This window comes from Silurus aristotelis, assembly GCF_946808225.1.
Source record: "Silurus aristotelis genome assembly, chromosome: 4".
In the NCBI taxonomy this organism is placed as follows: domain Eukaryota; kingdom Metazoa; phylum Chordata; class Actinopteri; order Siluriformes; family Siluridae; genus Silurus; species Silurus aristotelis.
This window is the reverse complement of record NC_139577.1, coordinates 24,719,987-24,739,114: the sequence shown is the minus strand read 5'-3', so window position 1 is coordinate 24,739,114 and position 19,128 is coordinate 24,719,987. Positions and strand designations below refer to the sequence as shown.

Here is a 19,128-nt window from a genome sequence, read left to right as displayed (position 1 = left end):
CCTCTTCTCTCAGCCAGACTATTTCCCATAACTTCATGGTGTGATTGATCAACCTAATTCCCCAGTAGTTACTGCAGGTCTGCACATCTCCCTTGTTCTTAAAGATCGGCACCAGCACACTCCTTCATTCCTCAGGCATCCTCTCACCTTCCAGAATCTTGTTAAACAATCTTGTTAAAAACTCCACTGCTATCTCTCCTAAACATCTCCATGCTTCTACTGGTATCATCTGGTCAAACCGACTTTCCAATCTTCATCCTCTTAATCGCTCTCACTACCTCCTTACTAATCCTATCCACTTCCTGCTTCACCAACTCCACACTATTCAACCTTCTCGCTCTCTCTCTTATTTTCCTCCTTCATCAGCTGCTCAAAATACTCCCTCTATCCACTCAACACACTCTACTCAGTCAACACATTTCCATCTGCATCTTTTATTGCTCTAACTTGCAGTACATCGTCTCTATGCACAATATACATTCCATAAATATTTGAACATGACACTATTGTCATTTCAGCTGTCTACAATGGTATATCGAGGTTGAAATGATTTAAAATACCAAACATGTATTAACCAATTGGCTGCTCAGCTGTTCCATGATAAAGTATGGGTTGTTCTTTCATTACTTCACATGCAAGTAAGCAGATAAATATCTTGAGTTTATTTCCTGTGTGGAATTTGCCTTTGGAACCTGTTGCTGTTAACACTATGTGAAGTCCAAAGAGCAGCCACTACTTAAAAGCAATCAAAGTAAACTCAGATAACAAAAGCATTAGCACTGGCAGAAAACAGTTATCAGGGAATGCACTAGCGAGCTGAGAAACAACAAAATGACATTAGTTTTAAAGTAAGCAACCAGGGTAGATAATGAAAGAATTCTTTGCTTGTGAAAAAAACCCTTCTCAATAGATTCCCAGATCAATAATGTCAACATACAAGGGGTTTACAAGATGATGTAAACAACTGTCAGGGATCAAAAACAGCGATCTGGAAGCACTAACAATATCAAGAGCAACTTGTACTTGCAAGGTGGGAAGAAAAGAATGTGGAGAAGGAAAGGAATTACTCATGATCCAAAGCACCTTAACATTATAGGGCTGCAACAACTAAACGATAAAAATCGATAATGAAATTCGTTGGCAACGAATGCCGTTATCGATAAGTTGGGCTGCTCGAGTTACGGTTTAACCTAAATGCAAGATAACACAGGCACTTGGGAAAACGGCGGAGAGTACGGGGTCAACCGGCAGCAGCAAAAAGTGTGCGTCCCAAGTCATCCGAGGCATTTTATATTAAACGCAACTGAAATGCAAAGAAAACTGTCCCTGGAAGTTATGCACAGCGGAGCTTGGTGGGATGGAAGTACCACAGTGATGCACAAGCACATGCAAAGAAAACACACTGGTGTCACGAAACAGCACGGTGAGCAAAAACTGAATAATCCTCATCATGTAAAAATAGTATAGGTTAATGAAGTGTTATTGTGTAAACTGTTTGTTTGTAACTTCGGGACAGTGGCACTGGATCTGTTCTGTCGTGACTCATCAGGTTGCGCAATCAGCTCACTCGCGACAGTGATGGATTCAATTAAACCGGTGCGAACAAACACTAAATCTAAAAGCAGCAAATAACAGCAGCAGTAAACTATCACATTTTTTTACTGTTGTGGTTTCCAGTAAATGATTATACAAAATGTAATTGATTATATATCCTAGATGCTTATACCTTCACAAATGAAAAGAATATCTGTGTATTTTGTTTTGGTCTGATTAATCGAGTATCAAAATAATCATTAGTTGCAGCCCTACATTATAGTTAATGAATCTATGTCTGCTAAAGGAACTGGCTACCTTGGATTTATCAATAATGTGACAAAAGCAAAAAGTTTGAATATGTGTGTGTGTATGTATATATATAGATATTTAAGATATAGATATTTAAGCAAAAATACTTGACTGGGATTAGACAAGATGTCACAACTGGCCTTGTTACAGGTGAAGCAGGTATATATATATATATATATATATATATATATATATATATACACACACACACACACACACACACACACACACACACACACACACACACACACACACACACACACACACACACACACACAGTACAGACCAAAAGTTTGGACACACCTTTTCATTCAAAGAGTTTTCTTTATTTTCATGACTATGAAAATTGTAGTCACACTGAAGGCATCAAAACTATGAATTAACATGTGGAATTATATATGGAATTATATACATAACAAAAAAGGGTAAAACAACTGAAAATATGTCATATTGTAGGTTCTTCAAAGTAGCCACCTTTTGCTTAGATTACTGCTTTGCACACTCTTGGCATTCTCTTGATGCCTACTTTGAACAACCTACAATATGACATATTTTCAGTTCACTTTTTTGTTATGTATATAATTCCACGTGTTAATTCATAGTTTTGATGCCTTCAGTGTGAATCTACAATTTTCATAGTCATGAAAATAAAGAAAACTCTTTGAATGAGCAGGTGTGTCCAAACTTTTGGTCTGTACTGTATATATATATAATATATATAAACTTTTGGTCTGTACTGTATATATATATATATAATATATATAAACTTTTGGTCTGTACTGTATATATAATATATATATACAGTACAGACCAAAAGTTTGGACATACAAGGTGTGTCCAAACTTTTGGTGTACTGTGTGTGTACTGTGTGTATATATATACATATACACATATATACACTTATATATACATACATACATACATACATACACACACACACACACACAATATATATATACAAATAGAATATGTATATTATTATATATATTGTGTGAAAAGAATATTATTTACTTAGATTCATCTAAATGCTTTAAACTCAAATAGTGCTAGAGTACAGATGGACGATGACCCGATGCATATTTTGAACGCAATGCAAAACTTTTTAAAGGCAAAGAAATGGAACGTTCTGCAATGGCCAAGTAAATCACCTGATCTGAATCCATTTGCACATGCATTCTTTACTTAGTGAAGGAAAAACTGAAGGCAAAATGCCATAAGAACAAGCACGAACTGAAGACAGCTGCAGCAAAGGCTTGGCAGAGCATCACCAGGGAAATAAACCCAATGTCTAGCAATGTCTATGGGTTCCAGACTTCAGGCTTTGACGGCAAAAGGATTTGCAGTATTGAAGCGATGATAGATTTTATGATTACTTTTATTTGTCCAATTACTTAAGGCCCCATAAAAGAGGGAGGGGCCTTTATTTAAAAAAAATACTGTTCACCCGATTTGGTTGTAAATATATAGAAATATCAATATTAATGCCAAAATACTGATATGAAAGACTGAAATCACAAGAACATTGTACAAATAAGTATGAAAATGCATAATGTCTATTAGCTGGTTTGAGTGTCTGCATCATCAGCAAAGGAAAATCTCATACATACACAGTTCGAACAAAAGTTTGTGGACAATTGACCATAAGATTCATGTGCTTTTTGAACATCCCATTCCATATGTGTTCCCCATTTGCTGTTATATTAACCTCCACTCATCAGGGAAGATGTTCCACTAGATTGTGGAGTGTGCTTGTGGAGATCTGTGCTCATCCAGAGCCATTAGTAAAGTCAGGTACTGTTTGAATTCATCCCACAGGTGCACCCCATGCCTCCTCACCCTACATCAGTACCTGACATTACTAACACTCGCCAGATTTGGCTCCTGAGGACTTCGCCCTCTTCCAGAAGATGAAGATCCAGCTCAAAGGTCCCCTTTTGACACTGAAAAGAATAATTCCAGGACACATTCTGCTGTGCTGTATTGCTGTGCAAGAGGACCATTTTGATGGTGATAGTGTGTAAAAGTAGAAAAATACAGCACTTTCTTGTAAAGATAGAGAATGTCTAAACTTTGATACCACCTCGTATATACCTTGTTTACAATCAAACCCAATACGAACTAGATAAGAGGTGGGAGGTTGTTGCTGATGAGCCACCACGATTCCCCACATTACTTCCTGACTTGTTTTTGAGATGTTAAACACACACAACAATGCAAAGGAGGGGTTTCTCAGCATGGCCAGGCAGCAGCTAATTAACACCAATTAACACGTTACCTGTGACAGCCCTGTGGTTATCGTTACGAGGGAACGCTTAGATAACCAGAGATTAGGCCTAAATAATGAAAGCACTAAATGCAATCCTTTATCATGGAGAACAACTGAATAATCTTTCAGGTTATTGTTCAGACAACATGCAGAGGTTTTGCCATCTTTGCATCTTCGTTTCATTTCACTGTGTACTGTATAATGTATGGTTAAAATGACAATAAAAGCTTCTTGACTTGAACAGCATGACATCAAAACAAGGCTAAACAGGATAGTAATTCCCTCACTTTGAAAGATACCAGAGTTTCCTTTCCACATGATGAGGTCAGACCATTGCAGCTATGTTATTGCACAATCCTTTAAGATTCAACAAGCACGAGAAGTGAGAATAATTAAAGCAATTCCACATCAAGAGTTGGAGAGTTCAAATCTCAAAGATGCCTCAAGGATAGCATACACTTCCAATCACAGCAAGACTAGCCACCTGCAAGTATCTGAAAGATCCTGTATGTAGAAGAGGGCCGACAGCGCTTTTCTCCGAGTGTGTTAAAATGCCTTGCGATGCAGCATGTGCAGCATTTTGAAAAGATGAACCTGGCTGGGGCTTCATATTAGTCAGAAGATGCTGCTGGGCCTGTTCCCTGGTGGTAGTTGTATGAAGACAAAAACAGATTGGATCGAAAATAAGATTTCCTTTAATGATAAATGGTTGATGAAGAAACTTACAACAGTGATCAGCTTCAACAGAAATGGGCCTTACAGTGTGTACATTGAGACCTTATCAACTAACTCAATTGCTAGATTTCAAAATGAGTATACTTCATGCACAAGTAAAACTGTTGACGATTGCTGAATATTCTAATATCAGGTCAAGTGCAAAACAATACATCATCAAATTGATATCCCGACAGTCAGGTACACGGAGTGTCCACTTTCCAGAAATAGATCCTCAGCTTTTGTTTTTCCTGTGGTGGAGCAGGAGGCTCATGTATCCAAGTCCTTCATCGGTAGGAGCGTAATTAGCCCCGATGACAGTGTCGACGCAGAACTAGTCAAGTAACAGGATGAAACAAAGATTGTGGGAAAACACAACAAACAAATCCTTTCTTCCTTCATCCATGCAGCTGGATCTATAACAAGTGGGACGAATAGCATCAGTGGGACTCAGTATTAATTAAACCAGTCTTATAGTTTTGGAAACAGTATACAGACTTCACTGCCCACACTGTACTCCGCCGTTAACACCCGATATATACGCGTGCCACAGTAGCGTTAAGGTTTTCAAGGTGTGGACTGACTTTGCAATTCAAGAGAATAATAAATAGAATGCTCTGAGAAAATATTTTATATATATATATATATATATATATATATATATATATATATATATATATATATATATATATATATATATATATTATATTAAGCAACGAGGAAACTTCATTTAAAGAAATTAAACCTTGGATTTTGCAAGTCAGTGATATGCTGAAGCAAATGTTAGAGATTTAAACAAACATTTCTGTTTGACACTCATCTGAGTTTTAGGTTTCTGGTGGTACTTTGGTCCTTTCTCTCAGAACAACACTAACATACAGAAGTGTTGTCTCTAGCTAAGTTACATGCATAAGTAGCAAATCCATAAAAACATTAAAACCTTTACATTAAAACCAATTGCACACGTGCAGCATAGCATCCTGGCCATGCAGAAGTAACACATCAGTTCACAGAAACAGCATGAGGAACGGTATGCCGCAAGCCTAAAAAGTAACATCATGATCGGTCGGTTTCCACATTACAACACATCACAACGCCGCAAGCAATGAAAAAGCTGAGAAGGGTTTGTTTATTACCCAATGCCAAGAAATCGGAATAAAGACAGGAACAAATATATAAATACATACACACACACACAAATGTGTGTGTGTGTGTGATTTTATATATATATATATATATATATATATATATATATATATATATATATATATATATATATATATATATATATATACAGTGAGGAAAATAAGTATTTGAACACACTGCTATTTTGCAAGTTCTCCCACTTAGAAATCATGGAGGGGTCTGAAATTGTCATCGTGGGTGCATGTCCACTGTGAGAGACATAATCTAAAAAAAAAAATCCAGAAATCACAATATATGATTTTTAAACTATTTATTTGTATGATACAGCTGCAAATAAGTATTTGAACACCTGTCTATCAGCTAGAATTCTGACCCTCAAAGACCTGTTAGTCTGCCTTTAAAATGTCCACCTCCACTACATTTATTATCCTAAATTAAATGCACCTGTTTGAGGTCGTTAGCTGCATAAAAACACCTGTCCACCCCATACAATCAGTAAGAATCCAACTACTAACATGGCCAAGACCAAAGAGCTGTCCAAAGACACTAGAGACAAAATTGTACACCTCCACAAGGCTGGAAAGGGCTACGGGGAAATTGGCAAGCAGCTTGGTGAAAAAAAGTCCACTGTTGGAGCAATCATTAGAAAATGGAAGAAGCTAAACATGACTGTCAATCTCCCTCGGACTGGGGCTCCATGCAAGATCTCACCTCGTGGGGTCTCAATGATCCTAAGGAAGGTGAGAAATCAACCCAGAACTACACGGGAGGAGCTGGTCAATGACCTGAAAAGAGCTGGGATCACCGTTTTCAAGATTACTGTTGGTAATACACTAAGACGTCATGGTTTGAAATCATGCATGGCACGGAAGGTTCCCCTGCTTAAACCACCATATGTCCAGGCACGTCTTAAGTTTGCCAATGACCATTTGGATGATCCAGAGGAGTCATGGGAGAAAGTCATGTGGTCAGATGCGACCAAAATAGAACTTTTGGGTCATAATTTCACTAAACGTGTTTGGAGGAAGAAGAATGATGAGTACCATCCCAAGAACACCATCCCTACTGTGAAGCATGGGGGTGGTAGCATCATGCTTTGGGGGTGTTTTTCTGCACATGGGACAGGGCAACTGCACTGTATTAAGAAGAGGATGACCGGGGCCATGTATTGCGAGATTTTGGGGAACAACCTCCTTCCCTCAGTTAGAGCATTTAAGATGGGTCGAGGCTGGGTCTTCCAACATGACAATGACCCGAAGCACACAGCCAGGATAACCAAGGAGTGGCTCTGTAAGAAGCATATCAAGGTTCTGGCGTGGCCTAGCCAGTCTCCAGATCTAAACCCAATAGAGAATCTTTGGAGGGAGCTCAAACTCCGTGTTTCTCAGCGACAGGCCAGAAACCTAACTGATCTAGAGAAGATCTGTGTGGAGAAGTGGGCCAAAATCCCTCCTGCAGTGTGTGCAAACCTGGTGAAAAACTACAGGAAACGTTTGACCTCAAACAAATGCTACTGTACCAAATATTAACATTGACTTTCTCAGGTGTTCAAATACTTATTTGCAGCTGTATCATACAAACAAATAGTTTACAAATCATATATTGTGATTTCTGGATTTTTTTTTTTAGATTATGTCTCTCACAGAGGACATGCACCTACGATGACAATTTCAGACCCCTCCATGATTTCTAAGTGGGAGAACTTGCAAAATAGCAGGGTGTTCAAATACTTATTTTCCTCACTGTATATATATATATATATATATATATATATATATATAACACCAGATTCCCCTCACCCCACTCTCTTTGCTCTAGTAACTAAACAATATCTACATAAAAACAAAGCACAGGAGCAAGAAAGACAGCTCAATTTATCCTGAGTATACACATGATAACAGTAATCATGATCAAAAACAAAAACAAAAAGTGGTCCCCCTCTTATACTAAAAAAAGGCCACCTGGAGACCACACTGGGAGCAAGTTACAGTCGAGATGTGAGCTGCTAATGCCACATCATCCCCAAAAATAAAAGAAAAAAAGGGAATAGTACATTTTAGGTTTTCTGAAAATGAGACACTATTTAAAGGTGAGAAGGACAAGAGAAGTCGTGTGTCTTACCTCTCGCTGTCAGCTTCTTCGTGTTGATAATTTTAGCAGCGTATTCCTGCCCGGTTGATTTCTTCACACATCGCCGGACGATAGAAAAGGCACCCCTGTTTTTGGAATAACACAGAATGACACGCAGCATCAAAAAGTGTCGGGTCTCATGTTCTGGAAGAAGCTGAGTAACAGCTTGGGGTATTTCACTCAAGGTGACATTAGTTACTAATATTAACCAATATCAGTGTGTTAAGTCAGTCTGTTCCTGGTTTCATCCGCACAATGTGGATGACGAAACACCGATCAGGCATAACATTGACATTATAACATTATGAGCGGTGAAGTGAATAACACTATCTCTTCATCATGGCACTTGTTAGAGGGTGGGATATATTAGGCAGCAAGTGTTAGAAGCAAGAAAAATGGGCAAGTAAGCGAGTTTCGGCCAAATTGTGACGTCCAGACGACTGAGTCAGAGGACCTCCAGAACTGCAGCTCTTGTGGGATGTTCCCGGTCTGCAGTGGTCAGTATCTATCAAAGCTAGTATTAAGAAGGAACAGTGGTGAACCGGTGACAGGGTCATGGGCCGCTGAGGCTCATTGATGCATGTGTGGAGCGAAAGCATGCCAATGTGGTCTGATCCAACAGACAAGCTGGGGGACCAACCCAATATTAGGCAGGTGGTCATAAAGTTATGCCTGATCTGTGTAGAACCTCAATACATATAGATGAACAGAATATTATGGCATTTTCTTTCATTAGTAGAATACACAATGCCCATTACCACCCCCCCCAACAGCGCTCTAAATTAGTTTTATCCACTAACGAGCAGTACAGTACAACATACATTAGAACATTTAATGTTAGCCATAAATGATCACAGCATGACCCCATATCCTGCTTTTAACATGCATGCACTTTATCTTGGTCAGGGTTGTGGTTGATCAGTAGCCAAGCCTAAATACACTGAGAGCAAGTTAGGAACACACCCTAATGAGCAATTCAGCAAAGCCAATCAACCTACCAACAGTTTTTAGGAGGAAACCAGAGACCTCAGAGGAAACAAACAATAATGTGAGCACAAGATCAAACCAATGACTCTGAAGCTAGGGAGCAGCAATAGTAACTGCTGCACTGAGGCTCTTATAGATCCGTTTTCCTTAAGCAGTGAATTTTAGCACATCTTTGAATGTGTGCTGATGTCTAGGACAGGTTTCTTTTTCCATCATCTTCTCCGTCCACGTGAACGACTTACATCTGATTAACTTTTTAATTGACAACGGGGCATCTTTTTTTTACTCGTCGACACGCGCTGGTGTAAGATGTCGATCAATTCAACGTTCTCAAGAACAAACGACAGCGCAGTGTAAACGAGAACAAAAGTCCTTGAGAACTTGACAACAAAAACACAGCTAGGTTAGAACTTAGCTTACTAATTTGACAAAGTCAAAAACGGCTATGCATATAAAATTATTGATGGCCCCAATAACAGCTCTTCCATTACCAGTGTGGAAAAATGCCATCATTGATCAAACTTATTCCATCGTATCATTGTACTAACTGTAGTATTATTACTCTATTACACATTTATAAGCAGTCACCTCCAAAAGTATTGGAACATCAAGGCCACTACTTTTGATAAGCTACACACTAAAGTCACTTATATTTAAAAGCAAAAGAATGACATGAACCTGGTACCCTAGCTACTAGCAATTTGAGAGATATGAAACATGCAGATATCTAAAATGTGTACTGACGGTTTGAGCCCTCGACTTCGCTTGAATAGAATAAATCAACATGAATTGCTAAGACAACAATTTAGAACGTTTTGGATATAAAATAAACCACTGGTGTACTAACAATCAGACATGAAACAGGTCAGCCAAGTAAAAAAAAAAAATAAGACAGCTGTGCAAGACACCAGTCTGTGACATCTCCAACAACTTCCAAAGGACAGGTCCAAAAGCTTCAAGCTTGCTAGTCAGCATGGTGGAAATAATGTCCTGGTTTAAGCTTGTGTGGCACCTTCTGGCTCACTTTATATATCTTTACTCATGATGAATACATAAGGGGAGCAGCAACATGATCTTAAAGTTCTACAGAAATAGTTAATCCGCCAATTTACAGAGAAGTTTGTCTATTTGGAAGGGACTTCATCAATCACCAAGTCAATGACTGGCCAAGTCAATCACCAAGCCTGAATCCAACCGAGAATGAATTTCACCTCCTTAAGGGGAGACTGAGGAGGAAATAAAAACAATACCTGAAAAGAAAGTACACACCTCGAAAAACCTCTCTCTCTCTCACACACACACACACACACACACACACACACAAATAAACATGTAACTGTTTGGTGATGTCAGTGGGTCTCTAGCTTGATGCAGCTTTTGCATGCAAGGGATCTGCAATCAGATATTATTCTGCTTTTATTTCCTTCAAGGCTCTCTGTTCCAATACTTTTGCTCAATGAAAGATGTGTTGGTTTGCCACCAAAAGCTGAAATTCTGATGCATTTTCTCATTTCATCATTTGACGTCAAGCCAAACACTTGACCATATTTATCCAAAAAACAACCTGGCCTTGCTGTCCCAATACTTTTGATGTAGACTAATATCCATCTCTCTCATTCATATGCATACATACACACATATATATATATATATATATATATAATCTTTTCAGAGACACCGGTTTCTGAGATATGGAGCCCTGGTTTAATCCACGTCCAATTCGAGTGACCCGCCGAATGTGCAAATGACTACAAGAACTCGATAATAAATAAAATGGTTTTGATTTGATTTGGGATTTCCTTCACTGTTACAGCACACACACACACACACACACACACACACACACACACACACACGACAATAGAAGACTCCTCAAACAATGTTCTAGTCTTCATGTTGTATATGTCACTGGACATTTCGGGGGTGAGGATAAAGAGTGGTGCAGTAACAAACGCCTTGGAGAGGCAGGAAGAATTTAGGAGATGCAGGGAGAGCTGGGAAGAGCCTGCAATCTCACTGCAAAATGAATGCAGAGATCGAGGAGGCCAGGCTGAGTGGGCAGCAGGGGCCTTCTCCACCTCCACTGTGCTCCATGCTCAATCCCTGCATTCATCTCACTCAATAGACATCCCTTACACACACATATATACATACACTCGTCTGTGCGTGCGCGCGTGCGTGGATGGGTGGATGGATGGATGGATGGATGGATGGATAGATGGATAGATAGATGGATGTAAAGAATGCACCCCCTCATCACTTCTCCGTATTAGACAAAATACCGCAGATGTGTCTTAGAGACCACACACACACACACACACACACACACGGGCGCGCGCGCGACTCCTAGCTGCAGCGCGAGCTCGCAACATTTTCCGCTTTACGGCTAAGTTAGCTACAGTTAGTCCGCAGAAAGCCCCTCCGTGCTGTTCCCCTTACAGCCACCTCCAGCTACCGAAAAACGGGTGGAGAAACAAAGGCTATATATCTTAGAACGAACTGCCCACGACGTTACTCAACCACAAGCGGGGGGTTTTTCACGTTTGTACCGCGTCTCTATGCTAGCGAGAGCGCCGAGCAGCACAGCCGATAGCAGGACGCGTCAGAGACTAGCGCGTGTGTCTCAGGAGCGGTGCACTGTGGCATTACGGGGGTGATGTCCGGAATTATGGGGCGCGTTATTTTTGTATTATTATTGCTATTAATTACTAATTATTATTGCTATTATTATTACTAATAATAAAGGGTAAAAGCATATGCCCCGTGCTGGAGCGGGCTGCAGTCTGACCCTGTGGGGAGGGTTTTGACAGGTGAGGCGCTACACGACCGCGAAAAAAAAGCCTAACCGCCGTTCAAACCCGAGCCGCAGCGCCCGCTCGCCCTCGCTTACTTTCCGAGCTCTTCGTAAAGCTGGTATTCGTCCGTAAACCGGGTCGAGGTTGGAATTGTAGCCATGTTGTTCCGAGAAATCGCCTTTCCTTCTTTCCTCTCGTCTCTTCTCGGTGACCGCCTCACTCACTCTCACTCTCTCTCTCACACGCGCGCTCGATCTCGCGGCTTTCGAGGGTTGGTCTGGGGCGGGAGTGCGCACTGGCGCGCACACATACACACCAAACCGTTCCTCCCCCTTTCCCCCACATACACATCCGTATTCCATCCATCCCGCCTCCTGCGCTCTGATTGGCTGCCCTTGACAAAGACCGCTGCTCGCTTAGCCAATCCTAAAGCGAATCCTGCTTGGCACAGCCCGTATGACAAATCATACTCCGGAAGGCGGAGTTTGTTGTTATAAAGCAGGAAAAACGGACCAAGCGCTAGTGGGTGACGTTGAAGTGAAATCACGCGAGATTTCAAGCGGCTCGGCGCAGTTTTCATGCACGATGGTCCTTCTTCACCACCCACACTGGCAATTAGGATTCTAATCTATTGACTGAGAAATAATCAGGCTGGCATGGTTTATATATTCAGATTAGATCACTGTTTTTTTTCTCTTTTTTTTTTAAACCACATGATTTACCACGTGATTTTATTTTACATTTTTTATCTGTTTAATCTTTTATCTATTCTATTGAAGGTTTTCTGTCATTACGAAATGGCATTTTCATTCATTTGCCATATTCGCTTTATCAGGGTTTTGCGGAGGATCTGGAGCTCATCCCAATGGAAACTGGGCACAAGGAGGGATGTGGACATAAAACCAGTCAATAGTGACACATCGCTCTCACACAAACTTAATCACACTTTGCTGCAATTTAGGATCGATAATCTACCCACTGATATTTTTTGGAGAGTAAGGAGCAAACCAGAGAACCCTGATGTAACCCTCGCCGATAATGGAAAACATGCACAAAACCTGCAATTTAGTAAACTCCCAGTTATTCCCATTAATTCCCATATATTTCTGCTAATTCAATTGGCCCATATACATCCTAGCTGTAATCTGTCCATGTATACATTTCTCTTATGCAACTGATAGTAATGTACTCATATTTGATACTGTGCGTATCAGTGCACATAATGAACACCGACCCTCTATAGATAACCTTAAAGGCCAACACACTCATGCCTCTGATGTTCCACATACCTGTTCCCTATCAGATCAATATCTGGTATCAGCTCACACTCACAAATGGAGAAAAAAAAGAAAACGCTACACTACAGTATGTCTTTACACATTTTCTTTGTTCACTACAATCCTATATTAATAAAATACACGCATAATCCCAGAGCTGCCCCTGATAGGTGTGTCTCACCATTCTAGCCAATGCCAGGTTTGTTTAATTGACAGTGGAGATCCCTTAAGTATTGCATTGTATATCTGCACATGTATATTGTATAGATGCATTAGTATATCTTTTTTACTTCATCTGCACTATTTTTTTATCTATATGTATCTTTATATCCTTACTGTACATTCTGCCCAACAGCTCACATACATGTATATATGTGTATATAGGGTGGATGGATGGATGGATGGATGGATGGATGGATAGATTTGTTTATTCAGCTTGCACATTTCTTAAATGCCATAATCTTATAACCTTCCACTTCTGCACATTTCCTCTTCAATCCCATAGCCTCAGAACCATTTATCTGTACTTCTTTACGATCTCTGCACTGCTATAGCCTTTATATTTATTCACTGTACATATGCTTACATATATATCACATGCTGTGAATATGCTAGATATTTATCTGCACTATTTGCACGGTTGCTACATTTTGCACTTCTGGTAGATGCCAAACTGCATTTCGTTGCTGTGTACCTGTACAATGCAATGACAATAAAGTTGTGTCTCTATTAAAGCGAAGAACCTCGCTGTAATCTGTGAGCGGATACTCCTCTGTTCTTTTTAAATAACAGGCGCTGCATGTTAAAGAAGGAAGGCGCTGTTTCCCATGAGGGAGGGAGGGAGGGAGAGAGAGAGATGCACCTATAGGCCTAATTGTAAAAAAATTACTTGTCCCACAGGGCTATAGGTTGAGCAGATTGAACTTTCATTATGCACCTTGTTTACAGAAAAAAAAAAGTAGGGAAAAAATCTGATCCATTTTAAGATAAAATTAATATAATGACCAATATGCTTTGTGTAGATCTGAAAGGTTTGTGTTTTGTATTTGCCATCAGTTCATCATAATGCTCCTGATTGTACTGACAATATTTCTTTGGAGGTTTTGCTGTGTGTGTGTGTGTGAGAGAGAGAATGTGATTGAGATAGATCAATAAGAAAGAAGCAATATCTACCACACCTCCACAGCTGTTAGACAATGAAAGTGCTTGTCTCCGCAAATGTATACAGATTTTGTAAATGATAAATAAACAAGTAAATAAATCAACAACCGATGATGCTTTTATTACTGTACTATTAATGGAAACACCAAGTTTGTGTCATTGTGTTGGTAAGTAAAAGTTTGTGGTTTGTGCACAGCCCCAGCACTCGGTGTCAATCTGGAAGCCTAATTAACACTGAGCAGTGTTTCTATGGCACTGTGTGTACTGTGTTTTGGAGCTGTGCACGGCTGATGGGTGGGAGGGAGCAGGGGGTTGTGCGAGCGTGGGCAGATGCATGCTGGGATGGGCCACGCTCACATCTCTGCATAAGCTAGGCAGCAGGGGGGCTCAGCGAGGGTGGATGGCTACCTGCCAGCGAGCATCTACTCCGCAATTCCACTGCAAAAGAATTACACTTCAGCCTTCACACGGTTTACTGCGTATCCCATCTGAATCCACAACCTTAAAGTGAGCAGGATTTATTTTTATGGCTCGAAGCTGCTTCAGTGCATCTCGTACACCATAAAAGGGATGGGTAGAGCATAAGAAGGGTTTTTTTAAACGCACTATTAACCTGAACTGTAACTGTAGTTTTACCAGCAGAGGAATTGAGCAAGTCATGTCATACTATAAATCAGCAGAATTAGTCGACTGCGTTAAATCCCACCTGTATATTAAAGCACGGTCTCCTGTTTTATTCCACAAAATTAATGACTGTATTTATTGGGTGTGACTCCTGTTCAGCTGGAATGCAAGCTTGCAGCCACACAGGCCCTTTGCAGATATAACCAGAATCCCCTGCATTAAAGATACTGTAATTTGGCAGAAGTAGACTAAAGCTAGCAGTTTTGAAACTCCAAATCGATTGAACCCTCTGGAGACATTTCCATTTGAAATTTTTACAGATTGCCAGAAAAGTTCTGAAACAAAAAAAGCTTCAAATGTTTAGATGACTCATCCCATAATAGTCTCGTTTGTTGAATGAAACGCTCTTGAGCTCGTGAATGCCCCGCCCCTTTAAGCATGCTCTAAACAGCAAACAACATCTGTGTTGTTTTGGCCAGGCTTTCCCCTTAAACTGTTCCCCTTTTTCTAATAATGTTTTAGTTCAGGATAAAGTTGGTTTAGAGTTGATTTATCTAGAAAAAAGGTTGGAATTTGAGCAAATTCACTGATATGTGAAGAGAGGAACGTCGCAACTTCAGACTCATTGAAAACATGGTTCTGTCTTTGTAAATAGTTCAGGGATTCACTATCAGTAAGAGTAAGTAATAGGTTATCTAAACATTCAAACACCTCAATAATGGTAAAGACCTCAGTGCCCTCCCTCGAGAAATCTGGCTAAAAAATTTACAATCCCTCCAAATCCAAAAACATTTGCCATTTTATAATCCTCGATAAAAGCATACACATTTAGCTAGTTAACATTTAGCAAGTTCACAGGTTACTGTGAGCTCGAACACTTTTGGCTGTCAGGTAAATCAGTCATTTACATTTGAAAAGTTTCCCCCTGACTTCCAATTTCAGAAGGAAATACACACAGAGCGATACACAGTAACGTCATGATTCTCAGGCCATTTTATTCGGTCATTAATGACACTGACCAAAACCACAATCATAACACTAAAACTCCTTTGCCCTGAATGGTTGAAATAATCCTGAGAAAGGTGAGGGATCAGCCTAGAACTACACGAGACGACCTGGTCAATGACCTGAAGAGAGTTGGGACCACAGTCTTAACGGTTACCATTAGTAACACACTACACTGTCATGGATTCAAATCCTGCAGCGAGCGCAAGGTCCATCTGCTCAAACCAGCACATGTCCAGGCCTGTCTGATGTTTGCCAAAGACCATCTGGATGATCCAGATGAGGCATGGGAGAAGCTCATGTGGTCAGATTAAACCAAAATAGGACTTTTTGGTATAAACTCGGAAAGAAGGATGAGTACAATCCCAAGAACACAATCCCAACCATAAAGCATGGGGATAAAAACATCATGCTTTGGGGTGCTTTTCTGCAAAGGGGACAGGACGATTGCGCCGTATTGAGAGGAGGATAGATTGGGCCATATATCACAAGATTTTGGGCAACAACCTCCTTCCCTCATTAAGAGTATTAAAGATGGGTCATGGCCAGGTCTTCCAGCATGACTATGAGCCCAAACACACAGCCAGGCAACTAAGGAGTGGCTCTTTAAGAAGCATGTCAAGGTCCTGGAGTGGCCTAGCCAGTCTCCAGACCTGAACCCAATAGAAAATCTATGGGGGGAGCTGAAACTCTGTGTTGCCCAGCGACAGTCCCAAAACCTGAAAGATCTGGAGAAGACCTGTATGGAGGAGTGGGCCAAAATCCCTGCTGCAGTGTGTGCAAACCTGGTCAAGAACTACAGGAAACTTCTGAACTCTGTAATTGTAAACAAAGGTTCCTGTACCGAATATTAAGTTCTATTTTTCTATTGTATCAAACACTGCAATAAAATGGAAGTTAATTATTTAAAAATCATACAATGTGATTTTCTGGATTTTAAAAAAATATTCTGTCTCTCACAGTTGAGGAAGACCTACGATGAAAATTACAGATCTCTCCGTTCTCTAAGTGGAAAAACTAAAAAAATCGGCAGTTTATTAAACTATCATACTTATTTACCCCACTGTGTGTGTGTATGTGTACAGTATATAATATATAATTCGTTTTCTATATATTTGTACTATGTAAAATAATTTTTATGTGTTTACAGTGCCTCTTTATGTTTATATCTCTTCTCGAATTACGACCTGATGGACTTACGACCGGTTTTTCGATCCCTATATAAGTCGTGAGTTGGGGTCTAGCTGAATTTTAAAAAGTGTTGAGTTCAGTATGGCCCTTTTCGCTGCTTATAATCATCATCTTGTTTGACTATTTACTGTCTCACATTGTTTGTGGTGTATTTTTTCCCTGGTGAAGCACATGCCACTTCTGCACAGCTGCTTTTTAAGTTCTCATTGTGCACATAATGCTTTTAGACTAATGCATTAGGAGTGGCTCTTCAGGATAAGTGCCAGATTCTACAAGCGTTCCAGGATGATTCATGCGGTTGGAAATTCGGTATGCGGCGTCTCTGCAGACTGACCTGTAGGAGTGCTATCCAACACGTTTCACACCAAGCATCTCATTATCGAGCTTTATTTCCTCCCAACAATCGACCCGGGCTCAATCAGTGTGAGTTATTTCATTAGTTGACTGGAGAATATGCTTGATATGATATACAATAGCAAGCGAACGGATGAAGCGTGCAGTCATCGGGATTGGATTCTTCTGAGGAAAGGGGCCGGTATAAGGAGAACGGAGCAGAGATGGAGGAGAAGGCGAGGACAGGAGGTGAGAAGTGGGATGACGTAGGCAGGTTTGAGCTGATGAAACTCATTCATGATGCAGTGTGGAGCAAGTGCTGTTCTCATAACATTTGCAGTGGCTTTTAGGGAAATAATACAGTTATAAGGCACTTACTAAAATGACACAAATCAGACTTGCAGCTTTTACACCATTTCAGGATGCTTTACATTCTTATGTTTGGGAGTGAAGGCATTAATCATGAACCACTAATCTTTACTGAGATTGATCCAGAGATGGTCAATGATTTTCTGGTGTTTTACAGTCAATACGAGTGCTGGATATAAACAAAATAAGAGTTAAAATTAGGACCTGATAAAAAACAGTTACCAGATTTGACCAGATCGACCAAAAGCTCCTGCCTTTTGTGGTGAAGGTTCTTCGTATTTATTTTCCCCTTCCATGGTATTAGATGACAAAGGCAGATTACATGCATGAAATCCCCAAGGAAACAGGACATGGTTACAGACAACAAGATCGGGCCTGGGGACTGAAAACATGCATAATTATTTTACAGACCATTTCCATGAATATGTACGTACATTTCTTTGTAATCATATTTTTTCTGAAAAAATGCATAAAGCGAAATAGTTTTAATACGATTATTTTTTATTAGAAAAACATTGTTTCTCCTTTTGTTTAAGAGCAAAATATATAATGTTTAAACTGCACACTGTATATTCTAAAATACAAACCTTTTATTTCTTGTAATTGTCTGATTTATACAGCTTGGGTAAAAGTAGAAGTTTATACAGTAATTTTTTTTTTGGATTTTATCGATTCCAATAATTAGAGGATATTTTGCTGACTGTGCACCTTATGAAGGTGGATAAATCTGACTCGGAATTTTTTTATACTCTTCATCTTCTGTGCGGTGGTCAGTTTACAGCAGTGACAAAGATGAATTTTTTCCAAGTATGCATCATCTTATGAATCAAATTCTTACATTTAATCAGTCAGTTAGATTAATACGACATTTTGGATGTTACCAAGCAAATAAAATAAATAGCTGAATTTTTTGGAGAAAAAAAGCAACTACTTTTCATGTGATATTAATTCAGTATATGTAATGATATAAATGTACTCATTTTCTGCCCACATATCTTGAATCTTGTGATTATTCTATATGCATTTAAAAAAAACTGAATCACACAGTGAAACTCTAAAAGTGCACAAATCTAATCCAGAGATGGGATTTAATAAAGTACAAATACTTTGTAATGAGTGAAAGTAAAAAGTTGTAAAGTACTGATACAGGGAAAAAAATCTACTTAAGTACAGTAACAATTTTCACACAAATATCTGTACTTTCTACTTTACACTGTAATGTCAATATGTTTTCTTCTCACCGCTCCGTTTTCAGCCCATTAACCTGTTTCCTGTCTTTGAGTGG

The 19,128-nt window shown here is 39.7% G+C and overlaps 1 protein-coding gene and 1 long non-coding RNA gene across 23 annotated transcripts in view; one reads left to right on the top strand and one right to left on the bottom strand.

The window, feature by feature from the left end:
- The window catches only part of camk2g2 (calcium/calmodulin-dependent protein kinase (CaM kinase) II gamma 2), a 71,818-nt gene extending 59,298 nt beyond the window's left edge, over positions 1-12,520 (bottom strand). For 6 of the 22 annotated variants that reach the window (XM_083538384.1, XM_083538399.1, XM_083538385.1 and 3 more), the window contains exons 1-2: positions 11,979-12,212; positions 8,093-8,187 (exon numbers count right to left, since the gene is read on the bottom strand). In XM_083538384.1, coding sequence (XP_083394510.1) covers positions 8,093-8,187; positions 11,979-12,043 — 160 coding nt within the window. In that variant the 5' untranslated portion in view covers positions 12,044-12,212. Of the gene's footprint in view, positions 1-8,092; positions 8,879-10,019 lie in introns of all 22 variants that reach the window. The other 16 variants (XM_083538392.1, XM_083538394.1, XM_083538387.1 and 13 more) reach the window with 7 other exon arrangements.
- LOC310724443 overlaps positions 1-19,128 on the top strand; it is a 430,012-nt gene that overhangs the window by 290,572 nt on the left and 120,312 nt on the right. The window lies entirely within an intron of this gene.